Source organism: Homarus americanus, unplaced genomic scaffold (genome assembly GCF_018991925.1).
Source record: "Homarus americanus isolate GMGI-L3 unplaced genomic scaffold, GMGI_Hamer_2.0 scaffold39675, whole genome shotgun sequence".
Taxonomy (NCBI): domain Eukaryota; kingdom Metazoa; phylum Arthropoda; class Malacostraca; order Decapoda; family Nephropidae; genus Homarus; species Homarus americanus.
This window is the reverse complement of record NW_024736071.1, coordinates 15,930,271-15,947,770: the sequence shown is the minus strand read 5'-3', so window position 1 is coordinate 15,947,770 and position 17,500 is coordinate 15,930,271. Positions and strand designations below refer to the sequence as shown.

General features: G+C 40.9%; 1 protein-coding gene across 1 annotated transcript in view; it reads left to right on the top strand.

Moving 5' to 3' along the window:
* LOC121871820 (nephrin-like) overlaps nucleotides 1-17,500 on the top strand; it is an 81,492-nt gene that overhangs the window by 37,472 nt on the left and 26,520 nt on the right. The window contains exons 2-6 of the mRNA XM_042374329.1: nucleotides 13,065-13,197; nucleotides 13,513-13,703; nucleotides 14,512-14,826; nucleotides 15,052-15,203; nucleotides 17,321-17,468. Of these exons, the coding sequence (XP_042230263.1) occupies nucleotides 13,065-13,197; nucleotides 13,513-13,703; nucleotides 14,512-14,826; nucleotides 15,052-15,203; nucleotides 17,321-17,468 (939 nt within the window). The remainder of the gene's footprint in view (nucleotides 1-13,064; nucleotides 13,198-13,512; nucleotides 13,704-14,511; nucleotides 14,827-15,051; nucleotides 15,204-17,320; nucleotides 17,469-17,500) is intronic.

Here is a 17,500-nt window from a genome sequence, read left to right as displayed (position 1 = left end):
ACTCATTTTTCTCTCTTTCTGACAAATTTATTTTAATTTATTTACAGATAAAAACATACACAAAAGATACAATAATCCCAGTAACGACAAACAACTAAAAAATATATATATATACAACAACAAAACAACAATAGCGACCATGAAAATTAAATTGCCACCATCCATTGTGTCGATAGTAAGATGGACGGCACAGTGGCAGGCGCAAATAACATCCTATTTCATGGTCACCGTAACATAACAGTGACGGGACTGCCAGCCTCGTCACTGTCCTGTCATGGTCACCGTAACATAACAGTGACGGGACCACCAGCCTCGTCACTGTCCTGTCATGGTCACCGTAACATAACAGTGACGGGACCACCAAACTCGTCACTGTCCTGTCATGGTCACCGTAACATAACAGTGACGGCACCACCAGCCTCGTCACTGTCCTGTCATGATCACCGTAACATAACAGTGACGGCACCACCAGCCTCGTTACTGTCCTGTCATGGTCACCGTAACATAACAGTGACGGCCCCACCAGCCTTGTCACTGTCCTGTCATGGTCACCGTAACATAACAGTGACGGCACCACCAGCCTCGTCACTGTCCTGGCATGGTCACCGTAACAGAACAGTGACGGCCCCACCAGCCTCGTCACTGTCCTGTCATGGTCACCGCAACATAACAGTGACGGCACCACCAGCCTCGTCAAAATACAATGATTTCCTGATATATAAAGGAAAAATTATTTACAGGATATTAGAACGAAACATCACTGGATATTAAAAAAATGACAGAAAAATATTATCTGATACTAAAACACAATCACCGTAATAAAAGTCTTCTTTACACACACACACACACACACACACACACTAAAGTCACAGCATCATTCCAGCTTTGAAATCTTGATGTGATCCTTTAAAGAATTTTAAAAATAAATGACAAAAAAAAGACTGAAAATAACATGGCTCATTGTGGAAGGTTTACCTTTGAAAAGCTAATATGACAAAACAGGTTAAGGAAAAAAAAACACTGTGAAGCTTTGATCCTTTGTGTGTGTCTATGTCTGTGTGTGTGTGTGTGTCTGTGTGCATGCGTCCGATGCTGAAAAACTCTACGGAAATCGCCACCCGCGTTTCACTTGTCATACAGTTTCAACTCTTCAACTCATTAAGTACCTGACCTTTTGACCTTCAGCTAACAAATAATTACAATATTCCTATATCTTAAATGATAATTGTTTGAACATGTTACTGAAAAAATCAAGTTAATATCTTTTGATGTTTGTGAATTATGGCTGTACAAAGAACGATGTAATGATTATAAAAGGTCTGTCTTTGACGATAATAGGAACTAAAATTATCTCTTGATATTAAATGTGTATTTTATATTCAACTCAGATAATCTTATTATATAAAGATCTGTATTTTTCAAGATATTACACACACAATATTAAAAGTGGCAAAGACATACCACGCTCTCACCTCTGAACACAAGCTACTGAATTCTTCTTCCAATAATAATTTCTGACGTTTATGGTAAATGAATCTTCAAAACTCATGCATTAAGGAAAATTATAGAATCTTCAGTGTATAATGGAATGGGAAATAAATATAAAGCTCCGAAGGTTGTGATGGAGGAGTGACGAAGGCTAGTGGTAGAGTGACACATTCTAGTGGTTGAGTTACACACAGTCTAGTGGTTGAGTGACAGTCTAGAGGTTGAGTGACACTGTCTAGTGGTTGAGTGACACAGTCTAGTGGTTGAGCGACACAGTCTAATTGTTGAGTGACACAGTCTAGTGGTTGAGTGACAGTCTAGGAATTGAGTGACAGTCTAGGAATTGAGTGACAGTCTATTAATTGAGTGACAGTTTCAGTGGTTGAGTGACAGTCTAGTGGTGCAGTGACAATCTAGTGGTTGAGTAACACAGTCTAGAGGTTGAGTAACACAGTCTAGAGGTTGAGCGACACAGTCTATTGGTTGAGTGAATCTAGTGGTTGAGTGACTCAGTCTAGTAATTGAGTGACAGTTTTAGGTGGTTGAGTGACAGTTCTAGTGGTTGAGTGACAGTGTAGGATGTTCTGTAAGTGTAGTTTATCCTACCTGAGAGTTTTTCACCTGTGATTCAATTTAACGCCACACACTAGTCGGAGGTGGAGTCAGGGATTACCTTGTGCTTAATCCTGCGTTTCTTTCTCGTATATAATTCTTTTTCGACTTAATATTGCAAGAAGTGAGGGAGTGACTGTAGTGCAACATAGAGAAATATCATCATCATCATTTTCAGTATTATTAATTATTATTATTATTATTATTATTATTATTATTATTATTATTGGTGTTGTTGTTTGTAAAAGAAAATATATAACTAACGTGTAAGAACAGCTAAAGGGACCATCACCAGTGCTCACTATAGCGGAGACAGAAGACAAAGACATTATCCCTCAGAACTCTGTTACACTCTCCTTCAACTTTGTAATGCATTTCAACTAACTCAATACAGAACTATTACACAACTTTACCACAGTTCAGTAAAGATGTCTCTCCGATATTTTAAGTAATTTAATCTCTGAGAATTACTGAGTATCTCCTGAAGTAAAAGTCAAACAGGGAACAGTAGCACTTGGCGAGTTATTGATGCTCGTGAACTCTGATCTTAAAATCTTCCTGCTGAAATCGAGGAATTGGTTGAAAACAATTCCTGTTTGATTTATCTTCATGTTTGTGAGCGTTGACAATATGTTTTCCGTAGCTTCAGTTCAATACTAATCCAACTTCAATATATGTCTTGTTTTACAAAGAGGAAAATCGTATAACCCTCTGAGGAAAACATCCATTAGGTCAGATTTTCCCGCTGTCATCACCCCACGGGCGTTATGTTACAATTGAAATCGGCGTCTGCATTGTTCAGCCATCAGGAGAAATACACCGAGAGGGATTATATTGCTAGAGGGAGGGGAGAGGAGGCGCCCTGTATACTGAGTTACCAAACCTTACATACACATCTAGTCCGCGTTACCGTTCATTAAAATATTTACCATTATATATTTCAACATCATAATAATTTATAAGGTATTAGTTGGAAATATATCTGAGGTTAGTATTGTAAATAGTTTATCTTGTTTGTGTTAGTCCTTGATGTGAGGGAGACGAGGGAGGGAGGGAGGGAGGGAGAGAGAGAGAGAGAAAGGGAGAGGGGGAGGAAGGGCGGTATTGCTGTGTCTACGGCTGAGTGTGTCAGGTGGAAGTGACAGCTCTATCTGTTGGTGGGACTTTACAACCTCTGATCATTGTTCGACACCACACGTCTATACTATAAACTACAGTATCAGCTACCCCACTTCACAGTATACCGAGTACAGTATCGGCTACCTCACATCACCGTATTATCTACAGTATACACTCCTACTTGCAACACATAACTCTCCCATGACCATGATTACTTACGCCTTATCTCAGCCACCGTGTCGGGTAACATTTACTCTCTATCAGGTTATGTATTCCCAGTATCAGTAGACACACACACACACACACACACACACACACACACACACACACACACACACACACACACACACACACACACACACAACCCACCCCTATGGTCACAAGTCAAGGATGCGTGTGGTAGGTTGAGAAGGTTATCTGGTGAGGCGGGAGTTAAGAGTCTGGGTCACGCACATCCCAGCATTCTTCACCGACCATTAATGTCACTCAGAAATTTGACTCAGAGTTCCACTACGCAGGGAACGTCATCCATCAGTGTTTCCTCCTCCTGCTGGGGGATTAATTGGCCAAGATAGCAGCGCTGGCCGTGTTGACAGCCTGTGTTAAGATTATGTCTCTTTTACGGTCGGTAGATACACAGAGGCAAGGCTCCGTCTCTACTTTTTCTACTCTAATGGGAATAATCTGTTTTTTCTTCGAGTTGGTGTTTTAATAATATTCCGTTTTTTTTTTTAGATTCGGTGTTTAATTAGATGATTTGGGTAATTGATCTAGTGTAATAAAAAAAATATGTCATTGATGTAATACTAAAAGGAAGAGATGAGGAGTAGAATTGATTATATCGTCTTGATTTACCTGGGGTTTACCTGTTCAGTGATCGCTGGAAGTTTTAATGAGGCCTGATTGGCAGAGTGAAATATAGAGGAAGCAAGAACTGTTCACTGAGGAAGGGTCATTATGAAAAGATAATGAGGAGAGTGAGGATAATGACGATATGCCAGTGACGATTCGTGAGGATGGTGAAGTGAGATGGCAATGAGGATAGTGAGGATAGTGACATAAGGTGCCAGTGAGAGAATGGGGAGGAAGATAACAATATGAGGAGGATGGTAAGGATAGTGACGAGGTGACAATGAGGATAGTGAGGATAGTGACATAAGGTGCCAGTGAGAGAATGGGGAAGAAGATGACAATATGAGGAGGATAGTGAGGATAATGACGAGGTGACAATGAGGATAATGAGAATAGTGACATGAACTGCCATATCATCGTAAACAGCATCACACAAACCTCCCTCTCACCTGACCTTCCACACTACCATACAAATATTTCCTATGCGCTAAAACAGTTATCGTCTAGTGTAGAAATTAACCTCATTTTACACCTTAGCTTTCAACACACGTAAATACATTATAAAATAGACCCTAAAACACCCACTTTTAACAACCAATTAATTTAACTTAACTATTCCAATGTCATCTAACACAATTATTCCATCCAGCGAGATAAAATATGCAGACAGACATGGAATTGCGTGCCCCCTCCCACCCTCACCCCCACAAAAAAGACGAAAAAATTGTAAAACTAAAAATGTAAAAAAAAATCTAACTCGATTTTAGAGAACAAAAATAGATTCACTTTTTTTTAAATGTTCACATGATATTATTCTATCATGAAAGACCACTCGATGAAACTGTCAGTGATAATTTTGAATTTTATTTTCTTCTAATAAAAGACGAATTCCCCCCAAAAAATAAAAATACAAAAAAATATATAAAAATCATAGATGGAAGTGCAGCTATACATTCCCAAATATCTCATGTTTTTTTTTGCATTATTTGGACAACTCGTCTCAGTGTAAACAATGAATGTAGCTGAAGCGGTGCGGATAGGAGAGAAGGATAGAGGCTGAACTCGGTATCCCTCGTATGATAAGGATACCAGGGTGTCTGTCTGTCTGTCTGTCATGTATACTACACCACCAACCACGCAACAGTGAAAGAGAAACAGGAATAATTGATAAAGAGAAAGTAATCTTTTGTACTGTTTTGTTTTCTCTCTCCACTTTCTCTCTGCGACTGGTGAAAATAATGGCTCCACTTTCACTAATGGTCAGGGCAATAGTGTCTAATGGTGAGAGAGACGTGTGGTATAGTGACCTCTCATTACTTGTACCTCCAGTTACCTACACCAGAGAGAGAGAGAGAGAGAGAGAGAGAGAGAGAGAGAGAGAGAGAGAGAGAGAGAGAGAGAGAGAGACTCATACGATACAAAGATATGTAAAGCCAGAGAAAGGACAAAAGAGAGATAGGAAAGGGGGGATTGAAACACAGAGAAGCAAAGAATAAAAGGCGGGCCAGAAAAAAGAGAGAGAGAAAAGCAGAGAGAAAGAGAAAACATGCAGAGAGAGAGAGAGAGAGAGAGAGTATTGCCCCTGATAGCATGTTTCACAGAGTAAGTACCGTACACCAAGCTGCCAATATTGGGGTAGTGCGTGGTGCCGAAGCTCATAAGGGCAAACTGATGTGAGACACGCTCTAAGTATGATAACCGAATCCCTTTAATACGATGTTTTAACCCCTTGTATACGATGACCAAACCCCTTGTATACGATGATTTAACCACCTTGAGTACGATGACCAAACCCCTTGTATACGATGATTTAACCACCTTGAGTACGACAACTTTAATTCCCTTAAATACAATGACTTATCTGAGTGTGTAATACTTATTTACTCAAGGGTTTTAGAAGTCTTAATCCTTCATATTGTCTTATATATAATAGTTTGATGTACAACAATAACAATAACAATAATAATAATAATAATAATAATAATAATAATAATAATAATAATAATAATAATAATAATAATAATAATAATAATAATAATAATAATAATAATAATAATAATCTTACCTAATACTGCTGAATAGAGTGAGTTTAGGCTCCTAGCTCAGGGAAGCTAACGAAGCCCAAGCAATGAATAATCATGCAGCAGCTGAGGTAGAATGATGAATGAATGATGAATGGAGCTATTAGGTCTTGACATGAAGCAGGAGAGTGTGTGGTAATGGTGAGTGATGTCATTATGCCTCATTTTCATAATGGGGGAGAGGTGGAAGTTGTGTGGTTGTGGTGGGGGTGATGGTTGTGGTGGTGGGGATGGTAGTGGTGGTGGGGATGGTAGTGGTGAGAGTTAGGGGGCTGGTGGTGGTGGTGATGGCAGGAATGGTGGCAATGGGGGATAGTGGGTTGGGGTGATGGTGAGAGTCAGGAGGTTGGTGTGGAATGGCGAGGGTGATGGTTGGAGGTAAACAGTACACAACAGGTCTCTCCATCATCCAGGTGGGTTAACCCTTTATGTACGAAGAAGTAATTACCTACGAGTAGTTATCTTGACCTCCTGAGTAAGATAATCCCTTAACTATGATAACTGAATCCTTAAGATAAAATAATTAATCCCTTAGATACGATAACTTAATCCCTAAAATAAAAATGTTTGATTCAGAAGGCCAACTAAGGATACTGATGGAAGCCATTTCTCCCGGTCCTCAATATCATGGCTGAGTCTGATGGCTAAGAGACGTGTAATACCGTCAGTTTGTGAGAGAGTGAGTACTAGTATCCATAGACCTGACCATAACGCCGCTGGTCGCCCTGTGTCCTCCTGTGAGTCACAACCACAAGAGCTGCTGTGTGTGGGTCATAGTGAGTTTTATAACCTTACTAAATATCTTATGACTTAGGGGAATGGGCTGTAGTGTGTTCTTATCTTAGTTAGCTGTTCTATTTACTCCGCCATGGTGATAAAAATGAATCACTGGAAGTACGCTTCAACTATGTGTATGTTGAGTCCATCACCATCACCACCGTTAACCATCATATCATCATCAACACCCTCACCCTCTCCGTCACCACCATTAACATCACCTTCACTACCACCATTATCACCACAACAACAACAACCACTAACAACAACAACACAACAATTCGGAGATCAGTGGTTGGCGAGTGTCCCGCAGGCCGAGATAAGCCTTTAAAATATACAGCAGCCCCTTGATAACACCGCGTGTCCGGGGATCAGAGCCAGTGCTGGTCGTGACACGTGTCCGAATACGAGGTACCTCTTGCAGCCAGAGTTGGGCAAATATATGCATCGATTTTGACAGTCCTGTAACAGATAGCACGCTACTGTTCCCACGATTATGAAAATTACAACGTGTGTGTAACTGAATAGAGGCTTTTAGTCTAGTTATAATTCATAGATTCTGGGAAATAACAGAGGTTGAGGGAAGCAGAGACTCAGGAAAGAACTCAGGAGAGACTCAACTGCTAAAATGTAGGCTGCAGATTCTCAAAACAAAAATAGGGTAACACACCACTTTCAGCTAACGTTACAGTCTCAGCCAATATTTAACATCATTTGAGCAGTGGTCTGTGAAGCCCGCTTGAGCCTGTTAGATGCCTCCTCTTCACATTCGCAGTAGTGAGGAAAAATGCCTCTTACACACCTTGGAACATCCGGCAACCAACGTGAAATAAATGCAGCGAAATAAGTAACTGTCTGAACTCAGTATAAAGAGTAGGAAGAAAACTTTAAGTATTTAATGTTAGTTTTATATTCTTCATGTGTGTGGCGGCTTTTTTTTTCTTCTTCTCCTTCTTTGTGATCTTCTTCTTCTTCTCCTCCTCCTCCTTGTTCTTCTTCTGTTTCTTGTACTTCTTCTTCCTCTTATTCTTCTTCTTCATTATCATGTTCTTCTGTCTATGCATGCGCGAATGTATGGGCGTAAAATAAATAATTATTAACGCGTATCCTAAAGTAAATCAAATAGCTTACGAATTTAATAACAAGAGGATCATGTGTGTGTGTGTGTGTGTGTGTATGTGTGTGTGTGTGTGTGTGTGTGTGTGTGTGTGTGTGTGTGTGTGTGTGTGTGTGTGTGTGTGTGTGTAGTATATGTCAAAAACAAACCCCAAACCGCACATTGCCAGACAGTTTATGTCACCTACACACGCTACAGAGACACTGAGTCTTTACCAATCACCTCTCATTGCTCTTAATTACCCAATTCAACTACCTTCATCTCATTCATTGTTATCTATCAGCCCTTCACTGTTCCCGCTTAAGAAGAAAACAGGAAAACAAACATCAAGAAGATAAACAAAAGGGTAGAGCCAAACAGATGATAAATGGAGGTAAATAACACAGTAACAATGACGAAGAAGGCTTTCTCTCTCTCTTCCCTCCTGTGTACAGTAGTTCTTTATTTTATTTATTTACTGGACACCTAGGACCTCCCGTGTGTGTGTGTGTGTGTGCGTGCGTGCGTGCGTGTGCGTGTGTGTGTGTGTGTGTTACTTATTCTATCTTCAGAGTTCTTCAGTCACATGTGTATGTTCGTAAAAATAAAATAACGAATTGAACAATGTCTTAAAAATACAAACAATAATATCAATAAATGTAAAGTCGGACAAATCACAAGGGTTGGGTTAGGTTAGGTTAGGTTAGGTTAGGTTAGGTTAGAAAGTACAAGTGCTAAGACAAACACAAGAACAATAAAGACAGGTGTACACAAACACAATAGTTCACACGAGGCCAGACCACTGATACCAGGTTTAGGTGGTATCCAAACAGACCGTCCATGCTAAGTGGGTGGGTCTCGTCACTGGCCTCGCCGAGAACTAAACAGGGCAGTCGTAATTCCAACTGTGTTTTACAGAACGCTCTGATTGGTTATTTTCCTCGCGTTGTGACTGTCTACGAGACCATGACGTCATAAAAACGTTTTCTTTGTTAAATGTGATACATATATAGGATATCAGTAACAATTCATTTCCTTTTTGCTATTATTATGTATATATATATATATATATATATATATATATATATATATATATACAGTATGAAATATTACACAGTAGATTCTTTAAACAACTTTACAATCAAATGGAGCAGTACAGTATTTTATTGGATAAAAGAGATAAAAGAGTTCAAGAAGTAGAAAATGGAGTGATACCACGGGTGAACATCATAGAAAATGAACTGTTAAAAAGGATAACTATTATATTACATATAATTTTAAGATGTCTGATAAAATAAAATAAAACAAAGAACTAACAATAAAGGACTCGCCGAAAGTCGATGTATAACGGCGTGTAGATGACAAAGGCTCTACAGTGAAAGTCATGTGAAAGGCACTGAACTCAAGGCGGATCCAGTGGGGGGACTTCCCCCCCCCCCGTTTTCATCAGAAAACTCCAATACTTTTCCTTATTGCAGTATTGTACTCAGGCATTTTTGCATAGTAATAATGAATTACTATTGACCTCAGAATATCCACTAATATCAAGTGTACATGGCTTCAAAATGACCTCAAATGCCCAGGATATTGATCAGATTTAAAAAAAAAATTCTGGGGGGGCTTTCAGCTACCCCCCCAGATGGAAGGGCTCGCTTTGCTGGCCAGGTTCCCCCACCCAAAACTTCTTTGACCCTCCCCCTTTTGATATTCCTGGATCCGCCCCTGGAACTCAAACATGGAACAGGACTAAATAACTTCCTTTGTGTTCCTAGTAGACGTCATCCTCTCGTGCCAACTCATCATGAAGCAGTATTGCTAAACTATCAATTATAAAATGAAGGAAATCAAATTAAATAACTTCATAATCATTCTATATCATTTTTATTTTGCAATTGACCCCTAAAGGCCTAATTAACAGTTTCAGTCTTTTTCCGACGGGCCACCGGGGCCGGTACAGTGACGTCAGTCTACCGTCTACGTCATCGAATTTCATTTTTTTACCGTCTAGCAGACGAATTTCCGTCAAACGGCAGCACTGGAACTATAAACTACGCCGCGCCATGTTGGTAGGCGTGGTTAGTGAGAGAGGTGGTTGGGCGATTAATTGTCCCGCATGAATAGAAAGACCCAAGTGCTCATGGATGCGTTTATTTAAGTGTTTTTGTTTAACCAATATATATACCGCCTAACAGCTAGCACAAGTGAGCTTATAAGCTATAGAGTATTGAATGTAAATATCTTTTAAGACGTTTGTTGCATACTGCTTTGGGCTGAGGATTTCGTTAGAGAGTGTTTAATATCTGTTGTATGTTGTATTGTTATGATGGCACACACGTAAGTGGAAAACTGTGTCCCTCTAGACTCTACTGTGAGAATGTAATAAGTAATGTTCCGAGACGTAAGCCGAATGTATTAAACAATTCAACATTCAAGATGTCTGTGATTTCCCTGGTGTTCCTCTTTTATTATTAAACTACGTGTGTGTGTGTGTGTGTGTGTGTGTGTGTGTGTGTGTGTGTGTGTGTGTGTGTGTGTGTGTGTGTGTGTGTGTTTTCCCTTTGATACAGGAAATCCCGAAAAATAATTGCAGAAAACCGAGTCTCAATAAAAACACATCTTCGTCTTAGGAAAAGAAGCTGGAGCACTAAGCCATAAGGAATTTACCGGTAAGATTAAACACTTTTATGCAGATGTGTTCAAGAGACGGGGTTAAGGATGCCTGCTGTTGAGGAAGAGAAGAATATAACCGACATCCTGCAGAAGGTGACTGAACTTCTGAAGAATAGTTGTGTTTCGTCGACCTCCTCTTCTTGTTTACCTGAGGATGGTGATCTGTCTCTACGTTGTCCACACTTACACCTGGACTAGTATTATCCCTCTCACGTGAAGAGGCGGCGACGCATGATATACAGTACATGACCGTCACGACACATACAGTAGTGTCTCCTTGCGTGTTGTCATCCATCTGCTGTAATAGAAGGCTTAGTCGGACCAGCGTGTGTTTGTCTCCTCGGCCACTCCCAATAATGAAGGGGTGAAGAGCATCTTGCGTGCGCTGGTCAACCTATCAATCTACTTTTACGTGCGTCGGTAACTGGAGTGGTGGGATGGTGTGAGCCTTGTGTGTGGCTCAGAGGCTATTCCATCACTCGCGAGTAACGTTTGCGTGTGCGACTCACGCTTATATCTAACATAATAGAGGGGCTGAGTGCGCCTTGCGTGTGCCAGTCACTCCATCACACTCCAAATAATGGGAAGGGTGAGGACCCTCCCGTCTGTCACATGAGGGGATCAAGTGATAATTTCTCCTGGTCTCGTTAACTGCTGTCAGGCTTAGAATAATATCTTTTTTCCTCAAATTTCTCTCATGTCATCAAATATCATTGAATTAAAGAAACGAGTATCTATAGATCGTCCCATGTTTTGGTAGTGAGTATCACAGTAGCTAAAGTAACAAGGTTTGGCTACAGCACACACCCTTGTTGTTATTTCCACTACTAGCTAAGGTTGGGTTACATATTCAGTAACCAAGTTTCCTGTAAAATGAATCCTTTTGCAAAATCTATAAACTGCCATAATAAAACATGAAACTGATACTTTACTGTTACGAAAAAAAAAGCATAAGAGAATCAGTACTAAGCACTCAAGCGGGACAAATTGACCTTAAAGAAGACAAAAGGATTTTATTTTCAGTGGAAGTTTTGAATTTTGTGACAATGGGACGCGTGTGAATCCGAAAATTGGTTCGTTATTTGTAGAACACGCACATGGATGTACTATGTGTGTGTATATATATATATATATATATATATATATATATATATATATATATATATATATATATATATATATATATATATATATATATATATATATATATATATATATATATATATATAAACAAACCTTGAAACTCGGTAAATAGATTTCAAGACCAGTAGTTTCATGAACTCGGGGATATAACCAAAGATTCAGTGAGGAAGAAAGTGGTATAAAACAGGGTAAGTGGCGCTCACTGGGAGGCTGCAACACCACCTAACCGACGGGATATCTCAGAGAATAAATTATCGGCTTCTGATAACCCGAGAATGGAACTGCCGCGGAAAATAAATTACAGTGACGGTGAGACTCAGAGCAGAAGTCGACCAACCATGAGTCAGCAGGAAGATGGAGAGGGAGAGACGGAGGTGTGACGTAGGAAGATAATGGAGGAAGGATTTTGAGAAGGGGGTGTGGCCGAGGGATGGAGGAAGGTGAAGAGAGGAGAGAGGGCAGTCAACTGGCTGGAGGGGATGGAAGTTGATGAACGAGGTCACGGAGTTGACGAACACGAGTAAGGAAAGGAAGACCAGAGGACGTGGGTAACTTTACATAATGTACAGGACTCTCTCTCTCTCTCGAATCCACGCAACCATAATTAAAATAACAAAAAGTTATTTTCTATTTCGTAAAAATAATTGTTGTGTTTTACGGCTTAATTGGACGATTATCCACAAATCCCATGACACAAATTGACATAGACAGATACTACAGTATGTATATATATATTATTGCTTTGTCTCTCGGTACACCTGCCTGTATCTCGGAATTCCTGCCTCTTGGTACACCTGTCTCCCGGAACACCTGTCTCTCAGAACACCTGTGTCCCTAAACACCTGTCTCTCAGAACACCTGTCTCTCTAATTAAACGCCTAGTGAGACGGATACACCTTAATACTATTTCCTTCATTTTCTGCCGAGAGGAATGTTGCTTCTTTGTGTTGAAGCGAACTTCCGTCAAGTCAAGAAGTCTGCGTGGACAGTCATGAAGGATAATCCGACTCGCGTTCTCGTCCAGGCGTACACTAAGTTGTCTAACGAGGTATTTTCAAAGTTGGATCAAAGGTCTCTTGTGTTCGCTAGACAATGAGAGAGACGGCGATGTTTGTCTCGACTGCAGGCAATAGAGAAGTCTTTCATTAGCAGTGATTGTTTTCTTTCGTTTCATCAACAAAATATTTTTTTGCGTGTAATTTCTTTTTTCGTCTCTCTTGCATCAGGTCCGACAAAATCTGTGTGGGTTACGGAAGGGGGCGTGGCTGACCTACCCTGTAACCTGACCTCGCCTTTGCCCGCTGACCCCGCCCTTCTGGTTCTCTGGTATAAGGACGGCATTACCAAGCCCATCTACAGGTAGGGCCGTCACCTAACAAGGGAGTTATTATTGATGTTTGTTACCCTATAGTATCCCAAGATGAGAGCGGAGGGTGCTGGAAGTGGTCTGTGTGTGGGGGGGCTGTGTGTGTGTGTGTGTAAGTCGGTTGGTGAGTCTTTATCAATTAGAGTATAATTTGAATGCTGCCAAAGAAATAACTGAAGCGTTGTGAAAGTAGGTATAGAGCAGCAAAAGGGGTGGGGGGCAAAAATAATGACCCCTTGTAAAAATCTAGGTCAAAGGTCACGAATAATATTGCACTTGCCCGGGCGTTCTCTGGTTTCCCCTCTTAGTTACGATATGAGGAACGAGGGTAAAGCCAAACACTGGAGAAACCCCTCACACTTCGAGAACCGCGCCTCCTTCCTCACCGCCTCCCTCAGGATACAGAGAGTTCACTCCGGGGATGAGGGAACATACAGATGTAGGGTCGACTTCCGCACCAACCCGACCCTCACCTTCACCACCAACCTTACTGTTATCGGTAAGTTGTACCCACCACTACGGCCTTTACCTCTCAATTATAACGTATTATTGACTTTTTTCAGATAATCGTTTGAGTAATAGAAATTAAAAGTTATTATCATCTTGGTTTCATAATAGAACAGATAAAGAAATAATAATGAATAACTGGAGTGTTACAAAATATTCACATACCAATAAATGTTACAAGTTATTTCATATGAAAAATGTTAAACAAAAAGATTTAATGTTTCTCAAAATACCTTCTTGGTAATCTTTATACACAAAATATCCTGAACATATTTGTATTTTCTTGGGTGAAGGTCAGAGATTGACATTTTGACCGAGTTAAACTTTGTCTGACCTTTGTTAAGATTTAAACAGTATGTATAAACTAACACTAACTTCGGTATTTTGCTGAAGACATTGTAGCCAACCTTTCGCTGGGTGTCACATAAGATTGTTTTAGGTGTGTGTGTGTGTGTGTGTGTGTGTATGTGTGTGTGTATGTTTATCTGAAGCTACAGGACAACATGCACAGAGGGATACAAGCGTCCTTCACGTTGATGTATGATCCTGAGTGTATTCCTTCTCCATGGCGATGTATGAGTCAGTATAAAGAGGATTATGTATGATCACACGTGTGTATGTTTTCTTATTGACGTTACAGTCACCATGGACGTATTTCCTCCTTCATGTTGACATCTGAGCTTTATCGATGTGTACATTCGGGCTCAGACGCGTTACTGCCCCAGGGTTGTTTTTTATCTATAACCCAACCCAACCCAACCTAACCTGACTTGCTACACCGATTCATGTTCACTCGCCAGTGCCGCCTCGACGCCTGGCGATCTACACAGATCTGGGCGTGATGGCTCGCAGCGTGGTGGGACCGTTCACTGAGGGTGACACACTCCGCCTCACCTGCCGTGCCAGAGGGGGGTCGCCGCCCCCTAGAGTCACCTGGTGGGAGGGGGCCTCCCTCCTTGACCTCTCCTCGGAGGTGAGGGACGTCCAAGAGGTCAGTAACCTACTAGTGGTGCCGGCACTCTCTCGTGATGACCTGCGTCGTGCCTTCACCTGCCAAGCGTCCAACTCCAACATAACAGCACCAATCCTCTCCACCGTCACCCTCGACATGCACTGTAAGTCCCCAGTTTTACCCCAGACTTACACTGTATGTCACTTCTGGAAACTTTCCTGCTTTACTACTAATTATAAAGATTCATAAGGTACACAGAAGGGAAAACTTCTTAGTTTTGTTCCACCATACAGTTAAAATCACCTTGGATGGAATGGATACACAATACAGCGATAACATGACAACCTGTGTGGTACAGTACAGTATATAGTGGTGGTCTCCCCTACAGTTCCGCCGTTGTGGGTTCGTCTCCTCAGTAGTCGGGACGCGCTGAGTGCTGGCTGGCCTTACAGTGTGGTGTGCCAGACCGCAGGTGCCAGGCCCTCAGCGGTCATCACCTGGCGCCTCGGCAACACCAAGCTCATCACTCACACTGAGAAGGTACAGTAAGTCCTGGTGCTTTTCCTGCCGGGTCTTAAGCCACACTAACAAGTTAACACTGGCAAGACAAGTTCCTCGCCTTCATAATTAACAGTGATACACACACACTGGCTTACACACTCTTGTCCTGAGACCACTCCCCTATCCCGTGTTACACTACCAAGCTCATCACTCACAAAGGTATATTCCCGTATTAATGTTTAATACGAAGTCACACTGCCATCTCAACACTTTTACGTAAATAGTTGTCGCCCTTCTTCACACTTACTGCCAACACACCATCAACGAGACAGGAGTAACCACTCAGAATGCCAGAGAGAAGGTCAACTTTAAGCCTCGGTGCCATTGTCTGAACTTTCTATAAAGAAGATAACATTGGAACAAATTTTTTTTCAATAGCATAAGTTTGGCCTAAATTCGACTTTAATAAAAAGACCCGTGAAAAAGAAATTGTATCATTCGTCGAGAAGTGTGAGGCCAGTAGACCCCACAGTAATAAACACTGCTTCAGTATACTAAGGAAGAAAAAAAAGTCAAAACTTCGTACAATGTAAATTTAAATGAGAACTAACCAGTAGAGCTTAAAAGTAATTAACCAAAAATTATAATACGGTATTAGACTCGGCATTCACCTCCCACCACAATTAACGTATCTACCCCCCACCCCTTGAGAGTTGACAAGGCTCCTATTATTACACAAATTTATTTTTTTTATATAAGTGTAAGAAATAAGTTACTATAGTTTATAAACGCTGCTTAAGTCATTATTCTTAATTTAGGTAATTATTTCACAATTATCTTTAATGACTGGAGGCAAATTTTATAAAATAGATTCAATTATGAAAAATATCTGGCTGGCATTTTACCTCCCATCCCCTTTCCTCCACTGACGTCATCAACTTTTATAAAAAAAATTTTAAGTAGACATTTTTATATAATTAACTTACGTGAAAATATACCAGTTATATCCGGAGTAAAACCTACAGATAAGCCCTTATCCAGTGAGACTGTCTTAGAACAACGCATCACCATATACACATTATTACCTACGCCACCACTCTAACAGTTATGGCAAGTATGACGCCAGCAGTGACTCGAGTAAGCTCCATATTGTCTTTAGGGCGGCTAGGGAAAGAGAGGGTAACACTATGTAATTAATATCAGACGTGTAAGCCTAAGGTGTATAAGCTAGATGTAGATTTTCTTATTTCTGTCGAGTTGTCATTTGAAATCACACTATGCTCAACCCACCTCGTTACATCACATGTGGAAGTCATCTGCCACGTTTGCTTTAATCACCAAAAAATCTTATAATGCCAGGGTGACATTTGCTACGGTGAGTTACATTCTCCCTCGGATCACAGAATAATATAATACCCTACGTCGTACTACCGTCAGGCAGGCAAGGCTGGGACCCCCGTCATGAATATGCTAAGCCTGAAGCGTTACACAAAGTCCCGCGGGGAAGCAGGATTACAGAAGGCTGGGATCCAACATCTTCAAAACACCCAAGTTTAAATCTGTGAAGTTTAAGACTGTTTGTAACTTGTGTTGTGTAGTTAAATACCGGGCAATATTAATCAGTCATATCATCTATAGTTATTCCTCAAATTACCTTGTTTATCATTGTTTCTGGAGGATTTAATTACCCATATAATGTATTTTTTCTTATGATAATTCTACTCTTAAGAATAAGAATTTTAGAGGAGAAAAACTTTTTAAAAAAATTCCCAAAACGAGGATTCTTTTGTTTTTTCATGCGAGACAGACGCCAGCAGGCCAGATCCTAACGAGGTGGTCACTGCACTGTCTCTTTAGGACTCTGGTGATGTCAAAGTAAACACACACAGGGGTAGCGATCTATCCTCACACACACGTCTCAGTCATACTACCAGCCAGAGACACGGACGTCCAGGCGGGAGTTTCAGATATATTAGATCATACCAGACATGACACAGACACACACACACACACACATACATACATACATACACACATACATACATATAAAATTCGAATATAAATGAAGCCTCTGGATTATTACTGTTTTATCACCTCGATTTGCATACGATAATAGGCTTTTGGATTTCCCCTCGTGGTGATGACGTGGTGAACAGACGAGTGACGAGGGGAACGTGACGACGAGTGAGCTGAGATGGACGCCCAAAGCTGAGGACGTGGGGAAAGCCCTCTCCTGCCACGCCCACTCCCCTGCCCTCTCCTCCACCCAGCCCTTGGTGGATGAGTGGCCCCTCAATATATACTGTGAGTAGGAGAGACACAGAGGGAGAGGGAGA